General features: G+C 62.6%; 1 protein-coding gene and 1 long non-coding RNA gene across 5 annotated transcripts in view; one reads left to right on the top strand and one right to left on the bottom strand.

Moving 5' to 3' along the window:
• LOC135280088 (uncharacterized) overlaps positions 1-23,344 on the bottom strand; it is a 302,017-nt gene that overhangs the window by 211,384 nt on the left and 67,289 nt on the right. The gene's annotated exons all lie outside the window — the stretch shown is intronic.
• Positions 3,445-23,311, top strand: ARAP3 (ArfGAP with RhoGAP domain, ankyrin repeat and PH domain 3). Of its 4 annotated transcripts, none has more exons than XM_064387855.1 (34): positions 3,445-3,585; positions 5,100-6,176; positions 6,756-6,814; positions 7,079-7,152; positions 7,539-7,609; positions 11,002-11,271; positions 11,605-11,674; positions 12,091-12,211; positions 12,403-12,590; positions 13,347-13,453; positions 13,556-13,755; positions 13,895-13,980; positions 14,332-14,514; positions 14,726-14,888; positions 15,224-15,355; positions 15,428-15,584; positions 15,726-15,828; positions 16,033-16,231; positions 16,321-16,384; positions 17,183-17,346; positions 17,488-17,700; positions 17,841-17,946; positions 18,422-18,569; positions 18,732-18,800; positions 19,091-19,165; positions 19,268-19,382; positions 19,534-19,662; positions 19,832-19,965; positions 20,106-20,188; positions 20,395-20,430; positions 20,873-20,936; positions 21,041-21,178; positions 21,459-21,497; positions 22,135-23,310. In XM_064387855.1, the coding sequence occupies exons 2-34, from the start codon at positions 5,140-5,142 to the stop codon at positions 22,699-22,701; spliced, it is 5,364 nt and encodes a 1,787-aa protein (XP_064243925.1). In that variant the 5' UTR covers positions 3,445-3,585; positions 5,100-5,139; the 3' UTR covers positions 22,702-23,310. The 4 variants fall into 4 exon arrangements, with proteins under 4 accessions (XP_064243925.1, XP_064243922.1, XP_064243926.1 ...); XM_064387852.1 differs by having other exon boundaries at positions 5,100-6,182; XM_064387854.1 differs by lacking the exon at positions 3,445-3,585 and adding an exon at positions 4,485-4,957 and having other exon boundaries at positions 5,100-6,182.

The following is a 23,344-nucleotide window of genomic DNA, read 5'->3' as shown; positions in this document are numbered from 1 at the left end:
ATGATGGATGGATGGATGGATGGATGGATGAGGGATGGATGGATGGATGATGGATGGATGGATGGATGATGGATGGATGGATGGATGGATGATGGATGGATGGATGATGGATGGATGGATGATGATGGATGGATGGATGATGGATGGATGGATGGATGGATGAGGGATGGATGGATGATGATGGATGGATGGATGGATGGATGGATGGATGATGATGGATGGATGGATGGATGGATGGATGGATGGATGGATGGATGGATGAGGGATGGATGGATGGATGATGGATGGATGGATGGATGGATGGATGGATGATGGATGGATGGATGGATGGATGGATGGATGGATGGATGATGGATGGATGGATGATGGATGGATGGATGGATGGATGGATGGATGGATGGATGGATGGATGATGGATGGATGATGGAGGGATGGATGAGGGATGGATGGATGGATGGATGGATGGATGGATGGATGATGGATGGATGGATGGATGGATGGATGAGGGATGGATGGATGGATGGATGGATGGATGGATGGATGATGGAGGGATGGATGGATGATGGAGGGATGGACGGATGGATGGATGGATGGATGGATGGATGGATGGATGGATGGATGGACGGATGGATGGATGGATGGATGGATGGATGGATGGATGGATGGACAGACACCTGGACACAGGAATCGTGAGGGACAGTGTCATCCTGGGTACTGCCAAGAGAAGGATCAAAAGGGCCTTCATGCTGGAAGGATCCATCCTTCACGTTAATGTTTGCTTCCTGCAGCCCCTGCCAGCTTCTTCTCAAAGCCCAGTCCAGCCCCAGGGGGTTTTCTGATCCTGCCCATCTTCCTCCTCCTGGGAGCAGGCACGGCCTTCCTGCTCTGTGACCATGGCAGGACAGGGCTCTGTGCCTCTGCCCGAGCATGCTGCGGTCTAAATGTAAAGAAATAGAAATAATATAAATAATATAAATATAAATAAATATAAATCCCATCAGCAGGCTGGCAAACACTGGGAGTAAGCAGAGGCTTTGAAACCTGCTCTGCAAAACATGGGCTGATAGGAAGCCCTCGAAAACATCCCATCCCTGTGCCCTGCCCCGGTGCCCTGCCCTGCCCTGCTGCCCTCCCTGTGCCAGCTCTGGGGCTCCGGGGTGGTCCCATGGCAGGGGAACCAGGTGCTTTAGCAGGGGTTCCTCCTGCCAAGGGAACAGAGCCCCAAACCTGGGAATTCGGTGGCTGTGGAGGGAGAAGGGAGCATGGAGAACGTTTTCTGCACCAAACTGCCCTGGCAGCAGCCAGCAGGGGCTGGGAGCTAGACCCTGCCCTTGGGCACATCAACCCTGCCAGGACAGGGACCTGCCATCATGAGGATGTCCCAGGGACATTTTCCTTCCCTTGCTGCCCATCCCTGCCCTCCTGGCATCAGGGAGGAGCACTGCTCCCAGCAGCTGGTTCTGGGGGCTCCAAAAAGCACTGCCAGCAGGTCAGGGGTGATCCTGTCCCTGTGCCCAGCCCTGGGGACACCTCTGGGTGCTGTGCCCAGCTCTGGCTCCTCAGCACAGCAGGGACAGGAGCTCCTGGAGCTGAGCAAGGGCCTGGAGCAGCTCGGTGCCCAGGAAAGGCTGAGGGAGCTGGGGCTGCTCAGCCTGGAGAGGAGCCCCAGTGAGAGGGGCCTCAGCCCTGGCTGGCCCTGGATATCCCAGTCTGTCCCAGTCTGTCCCAGTCTGTCCCAGTGTGTCCCAATGTGTCCCAGTGTGTCCCAGTCAGTCCCAGTCAGTCCCAGTCAGTCCCAGTCAGTCCCAGTCTGTCCCAGTCAGTCCCAGTGTGTCCCAGTCTGTCCCAGTGTGTCTCAGTCAGTCCCAGTGTGTCCCAGTCTGTCCCAGTCTGTCCCAGTCAGTCCCAGTCTGCCCCAGCGTGTCCCAGTGTGTCCTTGTGTGTCCCAGTCAGTCCCAGTGTGTCCCAGTCAGTCCCAGTGTGTCCCAGTGTGTCCCAGTGTGTCCCAGTGTGTCCCAGTCAGTCCCAGTCTGTCCCAGTCTGTCCCAGTGTGTCCCAGTCTGTCCAGTCTGTCCCAGTGTGTCCCTGTGTGCAGGCTCAGGGCAGGCCCAGGCTCTGCTCCAGGCCCAGCCATGGCTCCAGAGCCACGGGCAGGGCCTGAGCCCAGGAGCTGCCCCTGCCCAGGAGGCAGAGCTGCTGCCCTGGCAGTGCCAGCCCTGAGCAGATGGGGCAGAGGCTGTGGAGTGTCCCTGCCTGGGGACACTGCAGAAGCCTCTGGACACAATCCTGTGCCCTGAGCTCTGTCTGAGCAGCGAGTTTGGGCCAGAGGAGCCACTGTGGATCCTTGCAGCCTGACCCTGCCCAGGGTTCTGCCTGTGCAGGTGCTGCAGTTGCCAGTCTGTGCTCACTGCTGCAACGCCTGCAGCACAGCAGGACAGAGATGGTGACAGATGCGTGCTCTGTCCCTCCCAGCCACACCACAGACCTCAGCAGCCTTCCCAAGAATAGCAGGGCCCAACAGCTTCCTCTGCAAGGCAGGGGGGTGGCACGGTCTGCCCTGCAGGGCCGCAGGGTCCCGGCACAGCCTGAGGGTCCCCTTGCACCCCGAGGGTCTCCACACCCCACCCACAAGGGGATCCGTGGGGTCACCCGTGCCCAGGGATGTGCCACTCCCTGCTGGAGCAGCTGCTGGGGAAGGGGGAGGAAGCCAAAAGCCTTGCCAGGCTCGTGGCTGAATTGTGCTTCTGCTTTGCAGCAGCCTGGGGTGAGTGCCCTCCCCCTGAACTGCAGGGGGTTTATGGGGTGGCCCTCCCACAGCACCCCACAATGGCTTTGGGGGCACTGCTGGGGTGGGAAAGGACCTGCTGGACATGGAGCAAGAGAGTGCTCAGCTCTGGGCCCTCACAGGGCAGGGAGAGGTTATCAGCCACGGCATCAGGAGCGAGACATCAGCCTTGACACGCTCAAGGTTGGGTAAGAGCTGAGCTGGACCAACAGCCAGCCCTGCTCTTGCAAGAGGAGTTGTGTTAAAAGCAGCTGGGCCAGGCTGTGCTGAAAGCTCGGGCTCCTGGCAGCACAGAATCCCACTGAGTGTCCCTCTTCCACGCCAGCCCCTGCTGCCATCCTGCCCCTCAGCTCGCTCCCCATCCCCTGCCCACGGGGCACCAGAAGTGGGATGAGGGGCTGCATTCCCGACACCCCCACAGCACAAAGGTTTTCATCTTCCCAAAATTTCACCCACGCAGCCCCCCAGGTGCCAGCCCTCCCATTCCCTACGTCAGCAGGAATATTTTAGCCTGTTTTCCTCGGTTTGGTCCCAAGGAAGGCAAAGCCGGGCTGAGGGACAGGACCCAGCACAGCCGGGACAGCGTCACGCCTGGGAAGGGACAGGACAGAGGGTGGGACAGGGATGGGGACCAGAGGGCTGGCCTGGAGGAGGGACCGGCAGTGGGAGGCGCAGGCTGGGTGCTGCGGAGCCCGCAGCAGTTCCTGCACGGGACTGCCTTGGCATCCCCCCGGAGCCCACAGGACACTGGCACCGTGCTGCTCCGCCGGACCGGCCCCGGGGGCTGCGGGCCGCCACAGGTGAGGGACAACCGCGGGCTGGCAGGAGATGCACGGGACAGATGTGGGGACGGTGGGGAAGGGCCAGGACTGGGACAGTGCGTGCTCACTGTGCCGGCTGGGCATGGGCACAGGGCACAGGGATGGTGCCCACCTGCCCGTGAGGTGTCACTGCCCATGCCCCGAGCTGCCCCAAAGGGCCACACCACAACATGGTGCCCGGCACGGCCCCAGAGCCCCGGGAACGGGGAGGTCTCAGGAGCCATCTCCTCACTGGAGAAGCCCCAGGCAGGGCAGGCACAGGGCAGAGCCACCCGCAGATCCCTCAGGGCGATAAAGGCATGAAAAAGGGGGAAATTGCCTCATTTCGGCCCCAGCTGCTGGTCAGAAGTGGGTACAGCCCTTTAACCCTGGGGCACAGACACCCGGCCCACATCGCTGTGGGGCATCGCTGCCCTGCCCTGCCTTTTCTGTGGGTCCTACACGGCCTGAGAGCCGCCCTGTCCCCCTGTCCTGCTCCCGTGTCCCAGCCCCTGCTGTGGCTGTCCCTCCTCCTCGCTGACAGCGTCCCCCACGTGCTCGCGGGGACACCGCAGCCTCCGGGCACTTCCCCCGGCACCCACGCAGCCCGGGCCGGGCAGGCGGGGCCGGGCAGCGGGGCCGTGCCGTGCTGGGCTCGGGGGCTCAGCCCGGCTCTCCCGGGCCGGTTTTGGGACGCGGCTGCTGCGGGAGGGGGCAGGGGATGCGTGGGAGCGTGCAGGCAGCAGGAAGGAAGCCTGCGCCGAACAATAGGGGGAAATGGAGGAACTGGAAAAAGAGCCAGTGGCAGCACAGTCAGCACAGATGGTTTAGTGCGGAGCTGCGTGATTCATGGGAAAAAGGCCCTCAGCAGGCGAATCACCTCGGGCTGAGCGTCCCTGGTGGCAGCGAGCCTGGCCGTGCCCCCGCGGCGATGTGCGGGCGCTGCAGCGGGGGTCCGGCCCGGCCGGGGGCGGTGGGTGGGAGGCTGTCCCCCCTCTGTTCGCCCGTGAGTCATGCTGACCTCTCCCATGCCCTCGCCAGCAGTGAGAGAGAGAGATTATGGTCTGGCCCTTCCGGCCGCAGAGCCCTCCCCGCTGGCCGGCACAGGAGCTCAGCGTCCCCCGGGAGGGCCCCGCTGCTCCCCCCGTTATCCGCCGGGACACCCCCGCGGCTGCGCGGCTCTGGCCCGTCCCGGCGCTCGCATCTGCCCCACCGCCCGCTCCCGTGAGCCCCCCGAGCCTCGGTCCCTGCCCGGGATCGGGTCACGGCCCCGCCGACGGAGCGGGGCCAGGATCCGGCTGCGGCAGCCGCGGGGAGTGCTGCGGCGGCTGGGGCTGGGGAACAACAGGATGCCGGCTCCCGGAGCTGGGAGGTGAGCGGACTGCAGCGAGGTGTGGGGACCTCCGGGAGCATCCCGCGCTCCCGCCCGCCGTGTCCGCGCCCTTCGCGGCAGCTGAACCCACCCCCTTCCCCTCCTGCCGCCTGCTCAGCCCTTCTCTCCCCTCCTCGCACAGATGATGGGCTGAGCATCCGTCCCGGAGGCACCGCAGGGCCATGAGCTCCCCGTGCGGCCCTGACTCGGATATTGCGGACTGGCTGGCCACCATCCACTTGGAGAGGTACCGGGATGTCTTCAAGCGGCACGGATACCATGTGGCCAGAGATGCCACCTCGCTGGACAGCCGCCACCTGCAGCAGATCGGCATCAGCGCCACCGGGCACCGCAAGCGCATCCTCAGCCTGGCGCAGCAGACGCGGATGCTGAGCCAGCCCCGGGGCAGACCTGCAGGAGAGACGCATTCCCGAGGCACGGAGGTGCTGGATGCCCCCCAGGAGGGCAAGGATGCCATGAGAGCAGAGCCGGGGGGGACCAGTGACGCCTTCGGGACGCAGCAGCGTGTCACCGTGCCCGGCCAGGCACCGCCTGGAGACAAGGACACTGCTCCTCCCGCCCTGAAGCCGGTTCCCAAGCCGAGGACGGTTTTCCCTCGCTCAAAGCCGGAGCAGGGATTAGTGCCCGTGCCCCCGGCACGCTCCACGGTGCCAGCGCACAGCCCGGGCAGCGAGAGGGCACCGGCAGCCTTTGTGGTACTCGAGGGCTTTGTGCCGGGGGAGAGCTCCACGGATTCGGAGAGCCCGGAGCCCGGCGCTGCTCCAGGGGCAGCCGTGGCCATGGGTGCCATAGCGTCCCGGCTGCGAGGGCGCGACAGCGCTCGGGAGGAGACACGGCCGTCCCCGAGCCACGGAGCAGCCCCGGAGACAGCGGAGAAGTGCCCCCCGTCCGTGCCATCCGTCCCCCCGCGGCACAGAGCCAGGGGCCCGGCGGCCGAGCCCGGCCCTGGCAGTGCCCAGGAGGGTCCCCCCGGCCCCAGCGCCGCCCTGCCCACCCCGGCCCGGAGGGAGCCCTCGCCGTGCCCCAGGGCAGCCCGCCCGCAGCCGGGCCCGGGGCAGCCCCGGCTGGAGATGGTGTCCAACATCATCTACGAGGGACTCGAGATGGGGGAGCCGGCGGGGGAGGACGGGCCCCGGGGGGAGGGGGTCGCTCAGCCCCCCACCCCGTCCCCGCAGGAGCACGCCCGGCCGGAGGACAGGTCTGAGTAAGGCGATGCTTTCCCTCGGCCCTGGAAGCGGAGCGGGCAGAGCAGGCAGAGAGGAGGGTCCAGAGAGCCCCCCAGCCCCGGGACCCCCCCCAGAGCTGGCCCTGCCTGCCCCAGGTGCTGGCGAGCCCCTGTCAGCACCCTGCCCGTGCCTTCCCGGCAGCTGGGATCCCTCTGAGATGACAGGACGGCCCTGGGCCCCCGATGGCTCCTGCTGGATGCAGGGAGGGGCTGCTGCCCTTTCTCTGTGCCTCTGGCAGCAGGGCTGGGGGTCCCCAGCATGCTGAGGGGGTGGCTGAGTGAGGTTCTGGGGCTGCCTCCTGCTGGGAACGCGGTGGGGCATGTCAGAGGGGGGAGATGCTGCGGTGGGAAATGCCCCACAGCCCCAGAAAACATCCCAGCAGTGCCGGGGGTGGGAAGAGAAGGGAGAAAGGAGGGCACCGGGAGGGGATGCTGCACATTCCTGGGGACAAAGCCGGGCTTGGGAGCGGCATCCAGCAGTTCCTGCCCAGCCAGAGCGGGCAGCACGGAGCCCAGGGCAGCCACAGTAACCCCTGTCCTGTTTGCCTGCAGCCCCGGCTGGCCCGGCGGGGCCCTGCCCCCCATCCCACAGAGACCCACCGGCAAGCCAGGTGAGAGCCCCGGGGCACAGCAGGGACCGCCAGAGCCCCCGGGAAGGGGGACAGGGGTCACCCACACCCCCTGCCTGTCCTGCTTGCTCGGGGACCGGGGTGACCCGTTCCTGGCAGAGCCCAGCCACCCGTGTCACTGTGTCACATGCCCTGGGTGCTGGGGGACACTGTGGTGGGCTCGGGGGTCCCCCTCAAGGGCTGGGAATCCTGGCTGCTCTCTTCCTGCTTGCCGCTGATGCCTTTCCCTCCCCTCTCTGCCCACAGAGGGGAATGATCCGCCCATCACCCCCTACAGCGAGACCGTCTTTGGCCATGTGGCCCTGCCCCGGGAGCCCAAGGTGAGGGGACACTGTGGGGGTGGTGGCTGTCCCCTGCTGTCACTGCATCCCACCAGCTGCTGCAGAGTTGGGAGCTGGAGCTGGTGAGGCCACAGTGCCCGGCAAAGGTTCTGCCCCAGAGGGTGCTGGCACTGCCCAGGCTCCCCAGGGAATGGGCACGGCCCGAGGCTGCCAGAGCTCCAGGAGCCTTTGGACAGCCAGGGATGCACAGGGGGACTGCTGGGTCTGTGCAGGGCCAGGGCTGGACTGGATGTGTCCCTTCCAGCTCAGGAGATTCTGTGACTTTGGGTTAGGGTCACAGGCCCCCCTGCACTGTGGGGCAGGCAGGCTCAGGGTGTCTGGACAGGGCACAGGGGACAGGAGATGTGACCATTCTCTCTTCCCAGGGTGTTGGCATCTCCTCTGAGCAGAGCTACGAGGCCGTGTCCGAGCTGGAGCTGGAGCGGGAAGGCTGCAGGTAGGGATCAGCTCCTCGGGGCCACAGGGGCTGGGCTGGGTGCCAGGGGACAGGGCACAGCCCCGGGGACAGCCTGAGAGGGGATGGGGGGTTTACCCACGGCAGAGCTGATCAGGAGCACCTGGGATGGTGTCAGCAGACAAGCTGACAGGTTTGGAGATGCGAAGGAGCTGTGCTGGTGGGTGGCCCTTGGGGGACAGTGCTTGGCAGGAGATTCCTGAGGGCACAGCTGGGGCAGCACCAGTGGCACTGCACACCTGTACACCCAGAGGAACCTGGGTTTGGCCTCTGGGAATGGGGAAGCACCACGGGAAATGGGGATGACTCAGAAATGTGCTGGCTCCAAGCTCCAGATGAGGGGCTGTGCAATCCCCGAAGGCTCCAGCAGCCTCAGATCAGCATCTGCTGCTCAATCACTCTGTGGTGGTGCACAGTGAAATTGTGAGGGGCACCTTTAAAACACTTTTGAAATGTACTTTCCACAACTCCTGATAGCATCTCAGAAAGAGGAAGGAAAGCTGCTCTTCCCATTTCAGATGGGGAGGGTTCCTTTTCCTGTGTTGCTCAGAGAGGAGGAGGTGAGCTGCAGCTCTGTGCCCTTCAGCCCCGCTGTGGCCTTGCTGGCCAGTGCATGTCCATGTCCTGCCGTTCTGCCCAGCGCGGGGACACTCCCAGTGCCTCTCTGCCTTGGGTGTGTGGCACCACGGTGGCACTGATCCTGTGGCACGGACCACAGCCACGGATGGGGAACTTCAAATACCTGAGAACTGCAGTTTTGTAAGCAGGAATACCGAAATCTCCTGTGGAGCCTCTGAATCAGCTCAGAGAGGAGCTGGCACTGACCTGTCTGCATGCAGTGGCTCCCAGGGAGCTGGGATCCAGAGCATCCCGAGGGAACTGGCCAGGCTCTCACAGCTATGCCATTTTGCAGCTGGCCTTGCTGAGGAGAGGCAGGATGTGACCATCAGCTGTGACAGGGACAGCAGTTCACAGCACAAGCAGGGCTGGGGTGTGGAGAGTGGAGCAGGAGACAGAAAAGCTCTGAGAGCCTTTTGCCCTGTGCTCAGACTCCATCATCCAGCTGCTCCAGCGCTTTCCTCCCACCCCAGCCCCACTGATTCCCTGGAGCAGGGCTGTGGGATCCTGCTCAGCTGCTGGGAGCTGCTGGCCAGCCCTGCCCCCAGCTCTGCTGCCTCTGTGGGACCTCCTGTCCCCATCCTTGTGTCACTGGGAATGACCAGGTGTCCTCTGCAGGACAATCCACTTGTCATGGGAAATATTTCCCAGTCCCAAACTTCAGAGATGCCCTTCTGCCCCTTTCCCTACCTGTGGTAATAACTCCTCTTGCCTGTCCTGGGGGAGTTTTGTCTGGCCCACGCTGCTCCCTGGCTTGGGGTGTGGCAGTGGCAGTGTCAGGGGTGAGCAGAGCCACCTCACCAGCAAGAAAATATCCTCGGAAAGAGGAAGAGGAATGCAAAATTCCTGCAGACTGGGAGCTGGGTGTCTGAGGGTGCAGCAGGTGGGATTTACCTGGCTGAGTCTGAGCACCTGCATCCATGCTGGTGCTGCTCAGCCCCTGAATTCTGGGGCCCTGCTGCAGCCATGGGTCTCAGCAGGACAGAGAGGTGGCACAGCAGTGTCCCCGTCACCCCACGGAGCTCCGGGGACTGGGTCAGGTCACCAGGCACCGTGGGCGGGCTTTGCTTGCCCCTGCCAGATGCTCAGTGCCCTCTGTCTCTTTACAGCTTCACTGACTGTAAGTCCCAGCTCAGGAAGGGGCTGCCATGGATTTTTCCCGTTTTTCTCTTGCCCTGACCCATTCCGTGGCTCTGCCTCCCACTCAGCCCTGGCACTCAAGGCTGCTGTCTGCCTGTGACTCAGAGTGCTCCAGCCACACCGTTCCCTGTCCAGGCTTTCCTGAAGCATCTGCAGACAGGGCTGGGATTCCAGCCAGATGAGTCACCCTGCCAAGGCTCTGCTGTGCTAATTAAACAGCGATTTTCCTTGTGCTCCGGGCCTCGAGGCCAGCCAGGGCCGTTTCTTGTCTTTCTGGAGCCACACAGGCCGTTTTCCCTCTCCATCCCTCCTCAGCCCCTGCTTCTCTGAGCAGACCCCAGCTGGGATGGCTCCAGCCCAGCACCTTCCCAGGCAGATTTTGGAGATTTTGGGCTTGCTCCTGTCCCACGTGGATCAGGGACATCTGATGTCCCACGGCCTCAGAAGGTGCCTGTCCAGGGCCTGTCCTAGGATGAGGCAGTGCCCAAATCCAGGTGTTGGGAGGGTTTAGGAGTGTTTGGGGTCCTTCTCCTTGTCCTGAAGCTTCTCATGAACTTACACTGGAGACACTTTCTCACATTCTGTGGGTTTGTTCTCCAAAAATGTCTCCATCTCCAAGGAGGATTCCCACAGCTCACCTGCTCCTCTCCCACGTGCTTCTGCACCTTGCTTTGTCTGATGTCACCGAGCTCCTGAGGCTGAAGCAGTGATGGCCAAGAGAGTCCTTTCATTTCTCCTCATGACCCTGCCCCGTCACCCACCCTGTCCCCTGGGAATGCCCACTTTGCTCAGGTGTTCCTCAGACACAAGCTGGGACAAGTCTTGGATCATCCTTGTTGCCCTGGAGCCTTCTCTTTGCCCTGGCATTGGATTCCTCAGGGGAATTTGGCATGGATGGCATGGATGGCATGGATGGCATGGATGCTCTCCTGTGGGTGCTGGGCTGTCCCGGTTGCCACCACTGTCTTCCTGCCCATCACCATTGCACCTGGGCAGGCCCCCTGTGAGCTCCTGGGACTGTCAGACATTTTCCAGCACATTTCTTTTCCAGGGAAAGAAAAACGCCAGGCTGAGAGGGCTGATGGGAAGAGGCAGGCTTTGCAGTTTATTTTTATAATTTCCTTTTATTGTTATGGGCTGGCTGGGGGTTTGGCATGGCTTCGCAAGGAAAGGAGGTGGATGCAGGAGTTCCACCAGCCCAGCAGGCACAAAGGTCTCATGGCAGGAGTTTCACAGTGCTGGGAATGTTGGAGGGAGCAGCTGGGGTGGCTGTGCAGCAGGGAGCAGGATTTAGGATTGGGGATCTGCCTGGTTTTGTTTCGCTGCCTGTGAAGGGGCAAGGAGGTGATGCCAGGGGTTTGGAGACACGTGGTGGTGGCCCCTGTGACATTCCCCAAAGCAGGGAAGCCCCAGCCTTTGTGCCATCACGTAGGACTGCCTGAGCCACAGGCTGCTGCTGGCCCCGGGGCTCCTGAGCGCTCCCGGGGATGCAAACCCCAACACCCCTGGGTGCCCCAAGCAGGTCCCAGGAGCAGTGCCAGGTGTCCCCAGACGGGGTGGCATTGCCCAGGACCGTGCTGCGCTGCCCAGCTCCCTCCCAGCCCCTCCTGCCGCAGGACGAGCAGCGAGTGCAGCAGCGAGGGCCGGAGCGAGGACGAGGAGGGCCGCAGCCGGCTCATCGAGCGCATCGCCCACAACGACACCGAGGGCTATTCCACCGTGGAGGCGCCGCGCGCCGAGGGCGCCCCGTTCAGCCTGCCCGCCCACCTGTACCCCGACGAGCTCCTGGACGACCTGACCATCTCCCCGTACGCCAGCTTCACGTCGCTGTCCGAGCCCCGGCCCACCATGCTCAGCGGCTGGCTGGACAAGCTGTCCCCACAGGGGTACGTGGGGCAGGCGTGGAGCCACAGCGGGCTGTGGGTTGGGAGAGGCCTTGAGATCATCTCATTCCACACCCTGCCGTGGACAGGGACACCTTGCACTATCCCTGCTTGCTCCAAGCCCCGTCCAACTGGTCTGGAGCGCTTCCAGGGTTGGGGCAGCCCCCGTAGGTAAAGCCCCCTGGGGCAAGGTGAGGTGATTGCACCGGTCACTGTGCTCCCCTTGGAAGAAGAACCTCTTGGGTGCCCCAGCCGTGCTGCAAGGCCCTCTGGGAGGAGGAGGGTCTATGAGGGGCAATCCTCCCCTTCCCAACAGCTTTTCTGCCATCCCAACAGGAACTATGTCTTCCAGAGGCGCTACGTCCGTTTCGATGGGAAGAACCTGACGTACTCCAGCAGTGAGAAGGTACCAAGGGGCACGGTGGGGCAGGGTGGGGAGGCTGAACCTCGACACCACCTGGGGAGCTGCCACATCCCCTTGGCCTCTTCTTGTCCTTGTGGAAGGAGCCAGCAGTGCTCTGCCATCACCAGGGTGCAGCAGCCGATGCCTGGCAGGCTCCCGGTACAGCCTCAGCCTCAGGGAGCCCAGGATAGCAAGGGTCCCTCTGCCAACAGAGAGCAGGAAAGGTCCTGCTGGAAATAGGGACAGGCATGGATCCATTCCTTCCTGAGTCCCCAGCACCCATCTGGCTGCTGGTGCCCGCAGGCTGTGCTGTGAGGCAGCACCAGCAGAGCACCCAGGGGCTGTGGAGGATGTGCCAGGTCATAGAGGTGCCCTGGAGGAAGGGCAAAGGGGGTAACTCCACCTGGGGTTCGTTCCAGGAGCCCTATCCCAAAGGAGTGATCCCACTGTCTGTGATCGAAATGGCTCGTTCCACCAAGGACAACAAGTTCCAGGTCATCACCAGCCACCGGATCTTTGTGTTCCGCGCTGAGAACGAGGGTGAGTGAAAACCTGAGCCAGGGCCCAGCAGCTCTAAGAAACCATCCCTGCCTCCCTTCTCCAGACAGAGCATCCCACAGGGAGCTCTCACCCCATCCCCAAAACATCCCCTGCCTGCCTTCTGGGCGCTCTGCTCCGTGCCAGGGCTGTTGGGAAGGGCTCAGCCCCGCTCCCTCCTGCCTGGTCCCCAGCCCAGAGGAATGAGTGGTGCTCCACGCTGCAGAAGAAGGTGATGGAGCAGCGCCTGGTGGGGTCCCGGCCCCGGCCTGCCAACACTTCCCACTGCCAGAAGTCAGGAACCCTGGAGCTGAAGGGCCACAAGTCCAAGGTTTTCGCAGCCCTGAGCCTGCCTGAGATGTGGCTGTACAAGAGTGAGCAGGTTTGTGTCCAGGCCCCCACGTGGGATGAGAGGGATGGAGGGAGCTGAGTCAGGGCTGGTGCCAAAGGGAGAGCAAACAGGAAATGGATGGGCAGGAAAAAGGGAATGGCAGAGCAAGGAGCTGGAGAACCTGCCCAGGGCAGCAGTGATGAGTACCAGGAGTGGACCCCCCTCCCAGTCTTCTCACTATCACCAAATCATCATCATCTCCACCAGGCATTTTGGTCTTGGTCACACCAAGTATCCCAACCCATCCCAGAGCAGCTGGATCAATGGCCATGGAATCAGCAGCAAACACACAGGGTGCACTCATAGTGACAGCTGGTCCCTGTCACCTCCCACGCTGCTGCTGCTGCTGCCCACGGAACACCTCACTTCCTTCCTGCTGAATTTTCTTAGCACCCCTGGTTTTATTTCCATCACCTCACTTCCAGGTGCCTGCTGTGCACTGAGCAGCATCAGCTCTGAGGAGCTGGCTCAGGTTGATGTTTGTTTTATGTGTCCCTGACTCGAATCCCCAGAAGAAAGGGACCTGGGTAGTGACATTTCAGGGGCTGTGGGCAGAAGCTGCCTTTCATTTGAAGGTGTTTTCAGGGTGCTTTATGTCAGATGAGAGGTGGCTGAGAGAGCAGCAGGGGCTTGTCCGGGCAAAGCAAGGATGGGATGCTGGGGGTGCCGTGGCTGCAGCCCCCACACCACAGGCATGCCCAGGGTGGTGCCCAGCAGAACCAAGAGCGCTGTCACCCTGAATTGCAGTTCTTCAAAATGGGCATTGCCATGTGCTTCATCGAGATGCGCGGCTCCACCATCCGCGAGGCCAAGAGCCGCAGCTTCGAGCTCATCACCCCCTCCAAAACCTTCAGGTATGCTGGCATCGGGGGGGTGAGCAGGGAGGAGCAGCCTGGGGCTGGGCTGGGCGCTGGAGGCTGCAGCCCCCTGAGCTCCGGCCGTGCTGGTTCTCCCAGCTTCGTGGCGGAGTCGGAGCGGGAGAAGCGGGAGTGGATGGAGGCGCTGCAGGAGGCCATCGCCGAGATGCTCTACGACTACGAGGTGGCAGAGAAGATCTGGTCCAACAAAGCCAACAAATACTGTGCTGATTGCTGGGCTCAGAGCCCTGACTGGGCATCCATCAACCTGTGCGTGGTCATCTGCAAGCAGTGTGCAGGTGGGACAGCTCCTGGGGGACACAGGGGCATCCTCGGGGTGTGGGCTGGGCTGGCCTGGGCAGGCATGGTGCTGCCTGGGCTTAATTTGGGGCTCAGTTCCCCAGCAGGTGGGGGTGCTGACTCTCCTGCTCCTTGCAGGCCAGCACCGCAGCCTGGGTTCCAACATTTCCAAGGTGCAAAGCCTGAAGCTGGACACCAGCGTCTGGTCCAATGAAATTGTGCAGGTGAGGGACTCAGGGGTGCAATGAAATCGTGCCAGTGAAGCATTTGGGGGTGCAATGAAATTGTGCAGGTGAGGCACTCAGGGGTGCAATGGAATTGTGCAGGTGAGGCACTCAGGGGTGCAATGGAATTGTGCAGGTGAGGCACTCAGGGGTGCAATGAATTGTGCAGGTGAGGCACTCAGGGGTGCAATGAATTGTGCAGGTGAGGCACTCAGGCATGGGGTGCTCAGGGGCCAGGCTGATCCTGGCGGGGCAGCAGCCCCACGGTCTCCCTCAGGATGCAGGAGCATTGGGAATCCTGCTCCTCCTGCTGACCCTGGGGCTCACCATGGCCATGGGACTCTCCCACAGCTCTTCATCGTGCTGGGCAATGACCGAGCCAACCGGTTCTGGGCCGCTCGGCTCCCCGCCGCCGAGGCCATCACCCCGGACAGCGGCGCCGAGCAGAGACGGGAATTCATCACCCGCAAGTACCGGGAGGGGCGGTACCGCCTGCCCCACCCCCACTACGCCACTCAGGAGGAGGTGCTCCAGGTAAGGGACACCTCCAGGTGCTGGCACCTCCGGCCAGGAGCTCTGGGGTGGCTCCCAGCAACTCCTGCCTGGCTGCGTGTGCTCACTCCCTCATGCCAGGCAGATTTTGGGAGGTTGTGCCCTGGTTTGGATGCCTTGGAGCAGTCCCGGGAGGGAGCTGGGGTCTCCATCAGCCAGGGCAGGGTCCCTAAATGTGCCTGTTTCACCCCAGGCGCTGTGCTCTGCAGTGGCAGGACCAGCCCTGCTCAAGACCATCCTGCAGTTCTTCTCATCCTCGGAGGCTGCTCTGGCCTCCGATCCTGCTGCCAGCGAGGCGGCCCCGGCAGCCGACCTTTGGTGGGGACCAGAGAGCAAAAGGCCCAGGAACCTTTCAGGTAACGAGGACCCTTGAGCCCCATCTGGCTGTGGTGGAGAAAATTCCTGTTTGCTGCTGGCCCTGCCCCTCCTAGCGCGGCCCAAGGCTGGGGACACTCAGCGTGTCCGGTGTGTGGCTCCCTGGGGACCTGCCCTGTAGAAGGATTCCTCTGGAATCCCTGATTAGCCTGTTGAAGGATTACTCTGGAATCTCTGATTAGCGGGTTCCTCTTTTCAGAGAACCCCATGCCTGCACACCCCATTGCCTATACCTGCATGAGGGGGACCTCCCTCTGGTACCCACAATTTAGTGGGTGCCTGCTGCCCCCCCAACCCTCTGTACTGTGTCCCACAGGGAGCCCCCAGGCACGGGACCCAGGTCCAGAGGGCGTCTACAACGAGATCACGCAGCCAGTGACACACAGCGGGTACCTGTACCGCGCCACAGCCCCTCCAAAGCTCCCAGGGGCCCGGAAGAGCAAAGAGGGTGAGTGTGGGCAGTGTGGGAGGGCAGCCAGAGGGTGCCCACCCCAGTGCCACTGACCCCCGGTTCCTGCAGACTTCCAGCGCACGTGGTGCTCCCTGGAGAGAGCCCTGCTCTTCTTTGAGACTGAGAAATGCACTGAGCCCCTGGGCCACATTGACAGCGGAGATCTCATCTCCCTGGGGGTCAACAGAGCCCACCAGACACTGACCAGCCCTGGCCCCACTGAAAGGTACCCCCGGCTGTGCCCCAGTCATGCCACAAAGCTGGGGGCACACAGAGAGCAGGGCTGGGCTCCCTGCTCGGTGCAGTGGCTGCTCTGGCTCTGGGGGCAGGGATGGGGTTGCCCTCACGGCTAGTTCATCCTCTGCAGGTTTCGCTTCACCCTTGAGCTCTTCCTCACTGGGGAAAAAGTGCAGCAGCTGGGAACGGATGGGCCCGAAACGCTGCAAGCCTGGGCCAGTGCCATCGGCAAGGTGAGCCAGCCCCAGCGTGTCCCCAGACTCTGTCCCTGCTTCCCTGCTGGGATTCCTCACAGCTCCCCATGCGCTTCATCCGCTGTGGGAAGCACTCTCCTCCCTTTCCAGGGCTCTCAGCCTACGTAATGAGCTGTCCCCATCCCCATGGGGGTCAGCCCTCGGGGGTGTCTCACCCCGCTCCTCTCCTGTTCCCTCCCACAGTGGTTCACCCCCGTGAGCTGCCACTGCCTGCTGGGCTACGAGTTCCAGCGCGTGGGCCAGCTGCGCTACAAGTGCATGCTGAACCCCGAGCGCTGGCAGCGGGCCTTCTTCATCCTGCAGAAGAGCCACCTCTTCATCTGCCCCGCCGAGGAGGACGGGGCCGAGGACAGCATCAACCTGCGGCGGCTGCAGGAGCTCAGTGAGTGCCGCGAGCTCCGAGGGCCGGGGACAGGCAGGGCAGCGTGGCCCCACGTGGCTCTGAGCGCTCCGCCTCTTGCCCCAATGCAGGTCTGGTTCCCCCCACGGACACCCCGGAGAAGAAGGAGCTGCTGGTCCTGGTGGAGATGGGGAGGTGAGTCCTGGCCGTGGGGATGATGGGGAATGAGCCAAGCAGCCTCGGCTTGCTGCCCGGGGCAAAGGCACTTCGGGATGTGCTGGGACTCAGATGTTTGTGAGTTCTTATCTGTCACAGTCTCACAAACCCTGAGTTCTACAGCACTTCACTCTAACAAACTGAAATGGAGCCCTGTCTCTCTCTCTACAAGGCCTTTTAAGGATAAACTGTCCAATTAAGAAATTACACCTAAATTATTTTACTTTAACCCAATAACCAACTACCCTTGGCCCACAGTGAGGACTTTTCTATTCAATTACACAAAATCACTTAAGCCCATGGAGAAGAAGGTGAAGAAGAAGGACCAGCCTCTGCCCTAAAACCTCCATCTTTCTTTATATATATATTACTATATTCTAAAATGTTAAACTCTAAGTTTTCCACTGTGTGATATCACACACTTTTATTCAAACTTCACACCCACAATCCCAGTGCTATCATTCCATTTTGGAAGTTTCTCCACGGCCTCAGGCCAAATGCAGTGCTCTCTTGGGGGTCAGTGCCTGTCAGCACAGAAATTCTAAAATTTTCAGTAGCCAGGGTTCCCACAGGGATGGGCCAATGCTGATCCCAAATCCTTGGTGGGGAAGTTACAGGGACAGCAGGGCTGTGACCAAGGGCCTTGCAGAGGTGTTTTGGTGGGGTAGAGTGTCCCTCAGCTCAGCCTGGCTGGCCCTCGCTCCCTGTCACAGGCAGGAGGGATAACCTGCCCCGGGACAACCCTCATTCCCTCTTTTCTGCCCTTGTTGTTCTCAGGACATTTTACCTGCAGGGCTTGTCGCGGGCGGACTCGGCAGCGTGGTACGGTGACATCCAGGCATCGGCAGGGGGCCGGGGCAACGCTCTGAGGGACCAGCAGCTGAGCCGGGGGGACATCCCCATCATCGTGGACTCCTGCATCGCCTTCATCACCCAGTACGGTGAGCCCAGCACCCCAGCACCCTCCAACACCTCGGGGTGGCCAGCAGATCCAGGCGGGAGGCACCGCTGCGGGGCCACCAGCTCCATGAGGGATTCTCTGAGCAGGATGCGGCCCCTGTGACCTCGTGTCCCTGTCCCAGGGCTGCGGCACGAGGGGATTTACCGCAAGAACGGAGCCAAGTCCCGGATCAAGGTACTGATGGAGGAGTTCCGGCGGGACGCCCGCAACGTCAAGCTGCGCATCAGTGACAACTTCATCGAGGATGTCACTGACGTGCTGAAGAGGTTCTTCCGGGAGCTGGAAGATCCCATCTTCACCCTGGAGCTGCACCCGCAGTGGAAGGAGGCTGCAGGTACCTCCTTCACCCAGCCCTGCTCCGCGCTGGGTTCCCTGGGGTCGGCGTTCCTCTGGATGGGTCCTGGTGCCAGCCTTGGTGCCGTGTCACCTCTGGGTCTGCTGGGTTCAGCCAGGATCTGGCTTTGCTCCCTCCAGAGATCTCCTCGAAGCCACAGCGCTTGGAGCGGTACAAGGAGCTCATCCATCGCCTGCCTCGCCTCAACCACAAGACCCTGGCTGCGCTCATCGGGCACCTCTACCGGTCAGTGGGGCCCCCAGTCAGGGTCCCCAGGCCCAGCCAGCCCTGTGGGGTCTCCCTCCTGCCCAGGGAGCGCTGGCTCCTGTCCATAAGAGACAGGGAGGGCCCATGCCCTGCTCCACCCACACGGCTGGTGCTGGGACATCTTGAACATTCCCAAAGTCATCCTGCAGCAAGGGGGAGCAACAGCAGGTTTGGGACTAGAGAACAGCACCCTGTAGGATGTAAATGTCATCCAGTGCCCCCAAAAAAACCAGAAAACACTCAATTCCCATTGTGAGTCAGAGTTTGAGGTAGTGCCGTTGTCTGGTTTGATGTCAGAGGGAAGTTCTCAAAACAGAAACTGCCCAGTTGGAAGTTCCCACTGCTGAGGGGCTGGGAACATCCAGGCTGTTTGTATGAGGCAGAGGAGGGTGGCTGGGGCTGAAACCCCACCCTGAGCGGGACCAGCTCCTCACTTCTGTGCGGCTTGTGCCAGGGTGCAGAAATGTGCAGACCTCAACCAGATGAGCACCAAGAACCTGTCGCTGCTCTTCGCACCCAGCCTCTTCCAGACTGACGGCAAAGGGGAGCACGAGGTCAAGGTGATGGAGGATCTCATTGACAACTACGTCAGCATCTTCAATGTAAGCAGGGCCCTGCAGCCCCCTCCCTGCTGGGTCTGATGCAGAGCTCTTGGATCCCCCCACAGCACCCACCTCTGCCTCCCCCCGCCTCCCTCCACCCTGGCCCTGTATGCTCAAGCCAGATCCCGCTCCACACTGACCCTGTCACCCTTCCTCTGGCAGATTGATGAGGATCAGGTATCCCAGATGGATCTGGAGAACAGCCTCATCACCACCTGGAAGGACACCCAGGTACTGGCAATGTGCTTGCTGGCCCCCACCACATCAGGGACCCCTGGGCTGGGGGGACTGGCTGCAGGATGGGGATACTCCCAGCACCCACCCTGGGTACCCACTGTCCCACATCCACATTTGGGAAAGGATGCTCCCCCTCTTATCTCCCGTGTGCCCATCACCCTGAGGCTCCTGCCTGGGGGAGGAGCAGCCCCAGTTTCCCAGGACACCATCCCCAGCCCTGGGAGGGTGGGATGTGCTCAGCACCCACACTGACATCTCACCAATGCCACCTGCTGTCCCCGCAGCTCTCCCAGGCAGGGGACCTCATCATCGAGGTGTACCTGGAGCAGAAGGTGCCCGACTGCTGCGTCACCCTGAAGGTGAGTGCCAAAGCAGGGCTGTGCCCGAGCACGTGGGGAGGGACACAGCTCTTGGCACCCATCCTGCCCCACCCGCTGCAGCTCCCCTGTGTCCGGCCCCAGGTGTCCCCCACGATGACAGCAGAGGAGCTGACCAACCACGTGCTGGAGATGCGCAACGTGGCTGCCAGCCTGGACATCTGGCTGACCTTCGAGGCGCTGGAGAACGGGGAGCTGGGTGAGCATGGGGGCATCGCCAGGGGATGTTCCTGCCATGGGCTGGTGAAGGGCGGCTGTGGGGAACAGGGGATGGCTTTCTGGTGGTGCCAGAGGGGACAGGAACTGGCATGGGGAAGGGGACAGTAGTGAGAGTGTCCCTGTGTCCCCAGAGCGGCCCCTGCACCCCAAGGAGAAGGTGCTGGAGCAGGCCTTGCAGTGGTGCAAGCTCCCGGAGCCCAGCGCCGCGTACCTGCTGGTGAGGAAGGTGCCCATCGGCGAGGGCAGCTGTCTCTTCACAGGTGAGGCGAGCACAAAGGGACCCAGCCCCTCGGGGTGTCCCCAGAGGGGGACAGCGCTGCCTGAGCTTCCCCTTGCAGCCATCAGGGGCACATCACTGAGACCACAGTGGAAGCCCCCTGCAGTCCCACCCTGCCAGCCCCCTGACCCTTATGTCCCCACACTGGGCAGGTGCCAAGCGTGAGACCCCCAAGTGTGGGCTGCTGAAATGCCGGGAGGAGCCCCCCAAGCTGCTGGGGAACAAGTTTCAGGAGCGTTACTTCGTCATCCGGGACAGGAGGCTGTTGCTGCTCAAGGAGAAGAGGGTAGGGGGGTGCTGTGGGATGAACCCCAGCCCCGGGGATGGGAGGAGGAGCCTGGGGACAGCAGCAGCACAGTGGCGGCTGTTCTCCTGGCAGGGAGGCTGGCACCAAGCCAGGCTGACCCACTGGATGTCCTTTCCCAGAGTGCCAAGCCAGAGCGTGAGTGGCCCCTGGATGCAGCCAAGGTTTACATGGGCATTAGGAAGAAGCTGAAGCCACCAGCTCAGTAAGTGGGACCTTCCCAGCTGTGGCACTGGGGCAGATACCCATCCCTCAGTGCCTGCTCCTGGCACCCAAGCCCAGCTGCTGGAGTACACCTGGACCCAAAGTCTGTGCCCAGGGGATGAACTCAGCCCCCTGCCCACTGCCCACAGACCCCAGGCTGTGTCTGAGCTTGGCAGTGCTGCCCTACGGCCTTGTGTTCCTTTCCAGGTGGGGTTTCACACTGACCCTGGACAAGCAGCAGCTGTGAGTACCTTCCCCTGCCATCCTGGGGCTGGGGGAGGTCAAGATCTGTCCTCAGTTTTAGTGGGAGTGGGACAGCCAGGGACAGTGGTACAAGGCCCTGGAGTCAGGGCAGAGCTGGGGCTATTGAGAGGCAGAGAGTGGGGCCACATTGTCCCTGGCAGAGGATGGGAGCCAGGCTCCAGGGGCCACCCACATCCCTACCACACAGCCTTCCTGCTTCCCCACACACCACACACACCTGGATAGTGCTGGGTGCCCAAAAAGCTGCTAAAAGCTCCCACCTTGCCCTAAAGCAGCAATTTGGGCATGCAGAGATTTTCAGAGCTTTGGCCCCGTGGGGTATAGATGAACCTGAGAGCCCCAGGCTCACAGACACGGTGACAAGGGGACATGGGCCCCACTGCCCAACTCCCTGGCAGCTCCTCCACTATTTGCTCTGCAGGTACCTGGTGTGCTCGGGGCAGGCTGAGCTGTGGGACTGGACCACCAGCATCCTCAAGGCTCAGGTGGGTGCAGGCTGCTGGTGCCACCCGGCTGGGCAGGGCTGGCAGGGGGCTGGCAGGGGGCTGGCAGGGTGTGACCCCCGTGCCCACCCTGTCCCTGTGCACAGCACGACGACCTGCGCCCCGTGGTCCTGCGCCGGCGCTCCTCCTCCGACCTCGCCAAGCAGAAATTCGGGACGATGCCGCTGGTGCCCCTGCACGGGGACAGCACGGATGCCACCATGCTCTCTGCCAACCAGACCCTGGTAAAGCCCCCGCAGCTCCCCCTGCCCACAGGGGCTCCTGCACCCATCCTGCTCCTTGTACCCGCCCCAAGACCCCGTGCCCACCGCAGGGCTGGAGAGGCTGGCGCACCCATGGGTGCCGTGTGTGCTGTGTGCCGTGCTCGTGTCCGTGCCCGTGTCCGTGGCAGCTCTCCGTGCCTGCAGGCTCCTGCTCCCTCTGTCCCTCCCCTGCCTGCCCGGGCAGCCGTGGCCCTGCTCCGCGCTCTCCGTGCTCACCCCTGTCCGTCTCCTCTGTTTCTAGCGCCGCCTGCACACGCGAAGGACTTTGTCCATGTTCTTTGTAAGTACCTGCACACCTGGAGCACCTGCTGCTGGCTTTGCACTGTGCCAGGGCTCAGCTGCAGCATCCCACGGGCACTCAGAGATGTGCCCACCTTGTGTGGCAGACGAGGGGGTGCCCACTGCTCTGCGTGTCCCCTACCTGGGGATGTGGGTGCCTGCATGGTCCCAGTGTGGGCAAGCAAGAGCACACCAGTCCAGCCCAGTTCCCAGAGCCTCTCCTGATGGGCACATGTTGCCCGTAGGGCATCAATGGCAGAAAAGTGAGGAAAGAGGTTTAGGTGTGCCTTGTCAGCAGGTTATTTCCAAAAAGGCCACTGGGCTGAACTTCATCTCGCCTGGCTTTGTGCTCTGCATGGGATCCACCTGCCCAGCCCACCCCAGAACGCTCTGCCAAGGGTGCTGGGCTGGTGGCATGGACCATGCCCAGGCAGGGACCAAAACTGCCCCTTCCTCAGCCATGGGGAAGAAAGGACAGCAGTGCCTGAGCCGAGGGACCTGGTGGAGGGCAGGTATCAGCCCCATGGTGAGGGACAAGGATCCCCAGGCAGTGCAGGGAGGGCAGGGTGAGGGGGGACAGAGGGGTGCAGCTGAGCTGTGTGGGCAGTGCCCCTCACCCTGCCCCCTGCCCTCCCCAGCCCATGAAGGTCCACCAGGACTCCCTGGAGGAGCAGCAGGAGAAGGAGGCAGACACTGATCCTGTCTACGAGGAAGTGGGGAACTTCCCCGAGCTGGCGGCGCTGGACCTGGGGCAGGGGCTGCTGGCAGAGCTGGCGGCCGTGCCCCCCGTGGACAGGTCCAAGAAGCCATCCCCGTTCCCCGAGGAGCCCCCAGGCACCGCCCTGCGCTCCTCACTGCCCGCCAGCCCAGCCCACAGAGTGACAGGTCCCTCCGTCACCAAAGCTGTGTCCCTCGAAAGGGGCTTGAACCTGGAGAGCAACAAAGCTCCAAGCCCGGGGCTCAGACCCACCAAAACGTCCTCTCTGGAGAGGAACGTGGAGCCTTCCCTGGCGCTGGGCAGGGACTGGGAGCAGGCAGCCACACCAGGGAGCAGCCCCACCGCAGAGACCTCCCTGGAGCTGCCCAGGAAGAGGAGCTTGCAGCCTCCCTCACCCATCAGTGACAAGCTGATGCAGGAGCTCAGCAGCGTCATCCTCAGGAAGAGCGATGGCCAACCCCCGGGGCCTGGCCAGCCGGTGACGTGACCCGCCGTGCCAAAGGGGTGGCCACCGACCTGGGGGTCAAGTCGTGCCCGGTGGCAGCGATGATGGGTGCCCCAGTGCAGAGGTGATGGGTACCCCACACTCCCACATCATGGAACCCCCCACCCTGCTCCTCCTCCTCATCCCAGAGCCAGGCTGGGATCGGGAGCCGAAGGGACAAGTGGCGACCAGGATGTTGGGCCGTGGTACCCCCTCGTGGGAGGGCTGGGACTGCTGCCACCCGTGCTCTTGCTCGTGGGTGGCACACCTGTCATCGAGCCCAGCACCGAGGGACACAAGTAAAGGGGAAAATGAAAGCAGGAACGCGGTGCCCGCGTGTTTTGGCAGCACGGCACCGTGCCAGGAAAGGGGCATGGGGTGCCTGCCAGCACGGGGGAACACAGCAGGTCCCCTCCAGCACTGAGCCTGCAGGGCAGGGCCAGGACTCCCAAGCCATCCCCCCTTCCCTTCTTGCATCCTCTGTGGCATATTTCGGGGGGAAAGGGGGAGCAGCAGGAGCAGGGCTGGCCGTGTGTGCCTGGCGTTGGTGCTGGCGATGGAGGGCAGCCCCTCCTCAGCGAGGCTGTTTGTACCTGTTCCTGCCACCAGCAGGGAGAAATAAATGTTTATTTGTACTCTGGAGGGT

The sequence above is a fragment of the Passer domesticus genome, chromosome 13, assembly GCF_036417665.1.
Source record: "Passer domesticus isolate bPasDom1 chromosome 13, bPasDom1.hap1, whole genome shotgun sequence".
NCBI lineage: Eukaryota > Metazoa > Chordata > Aves > Passeriformes > Passeridae > Passer > Passer domesticus.
This window is presented reverse-complemented; position numbering and strand designations above follow the sequence as displayed.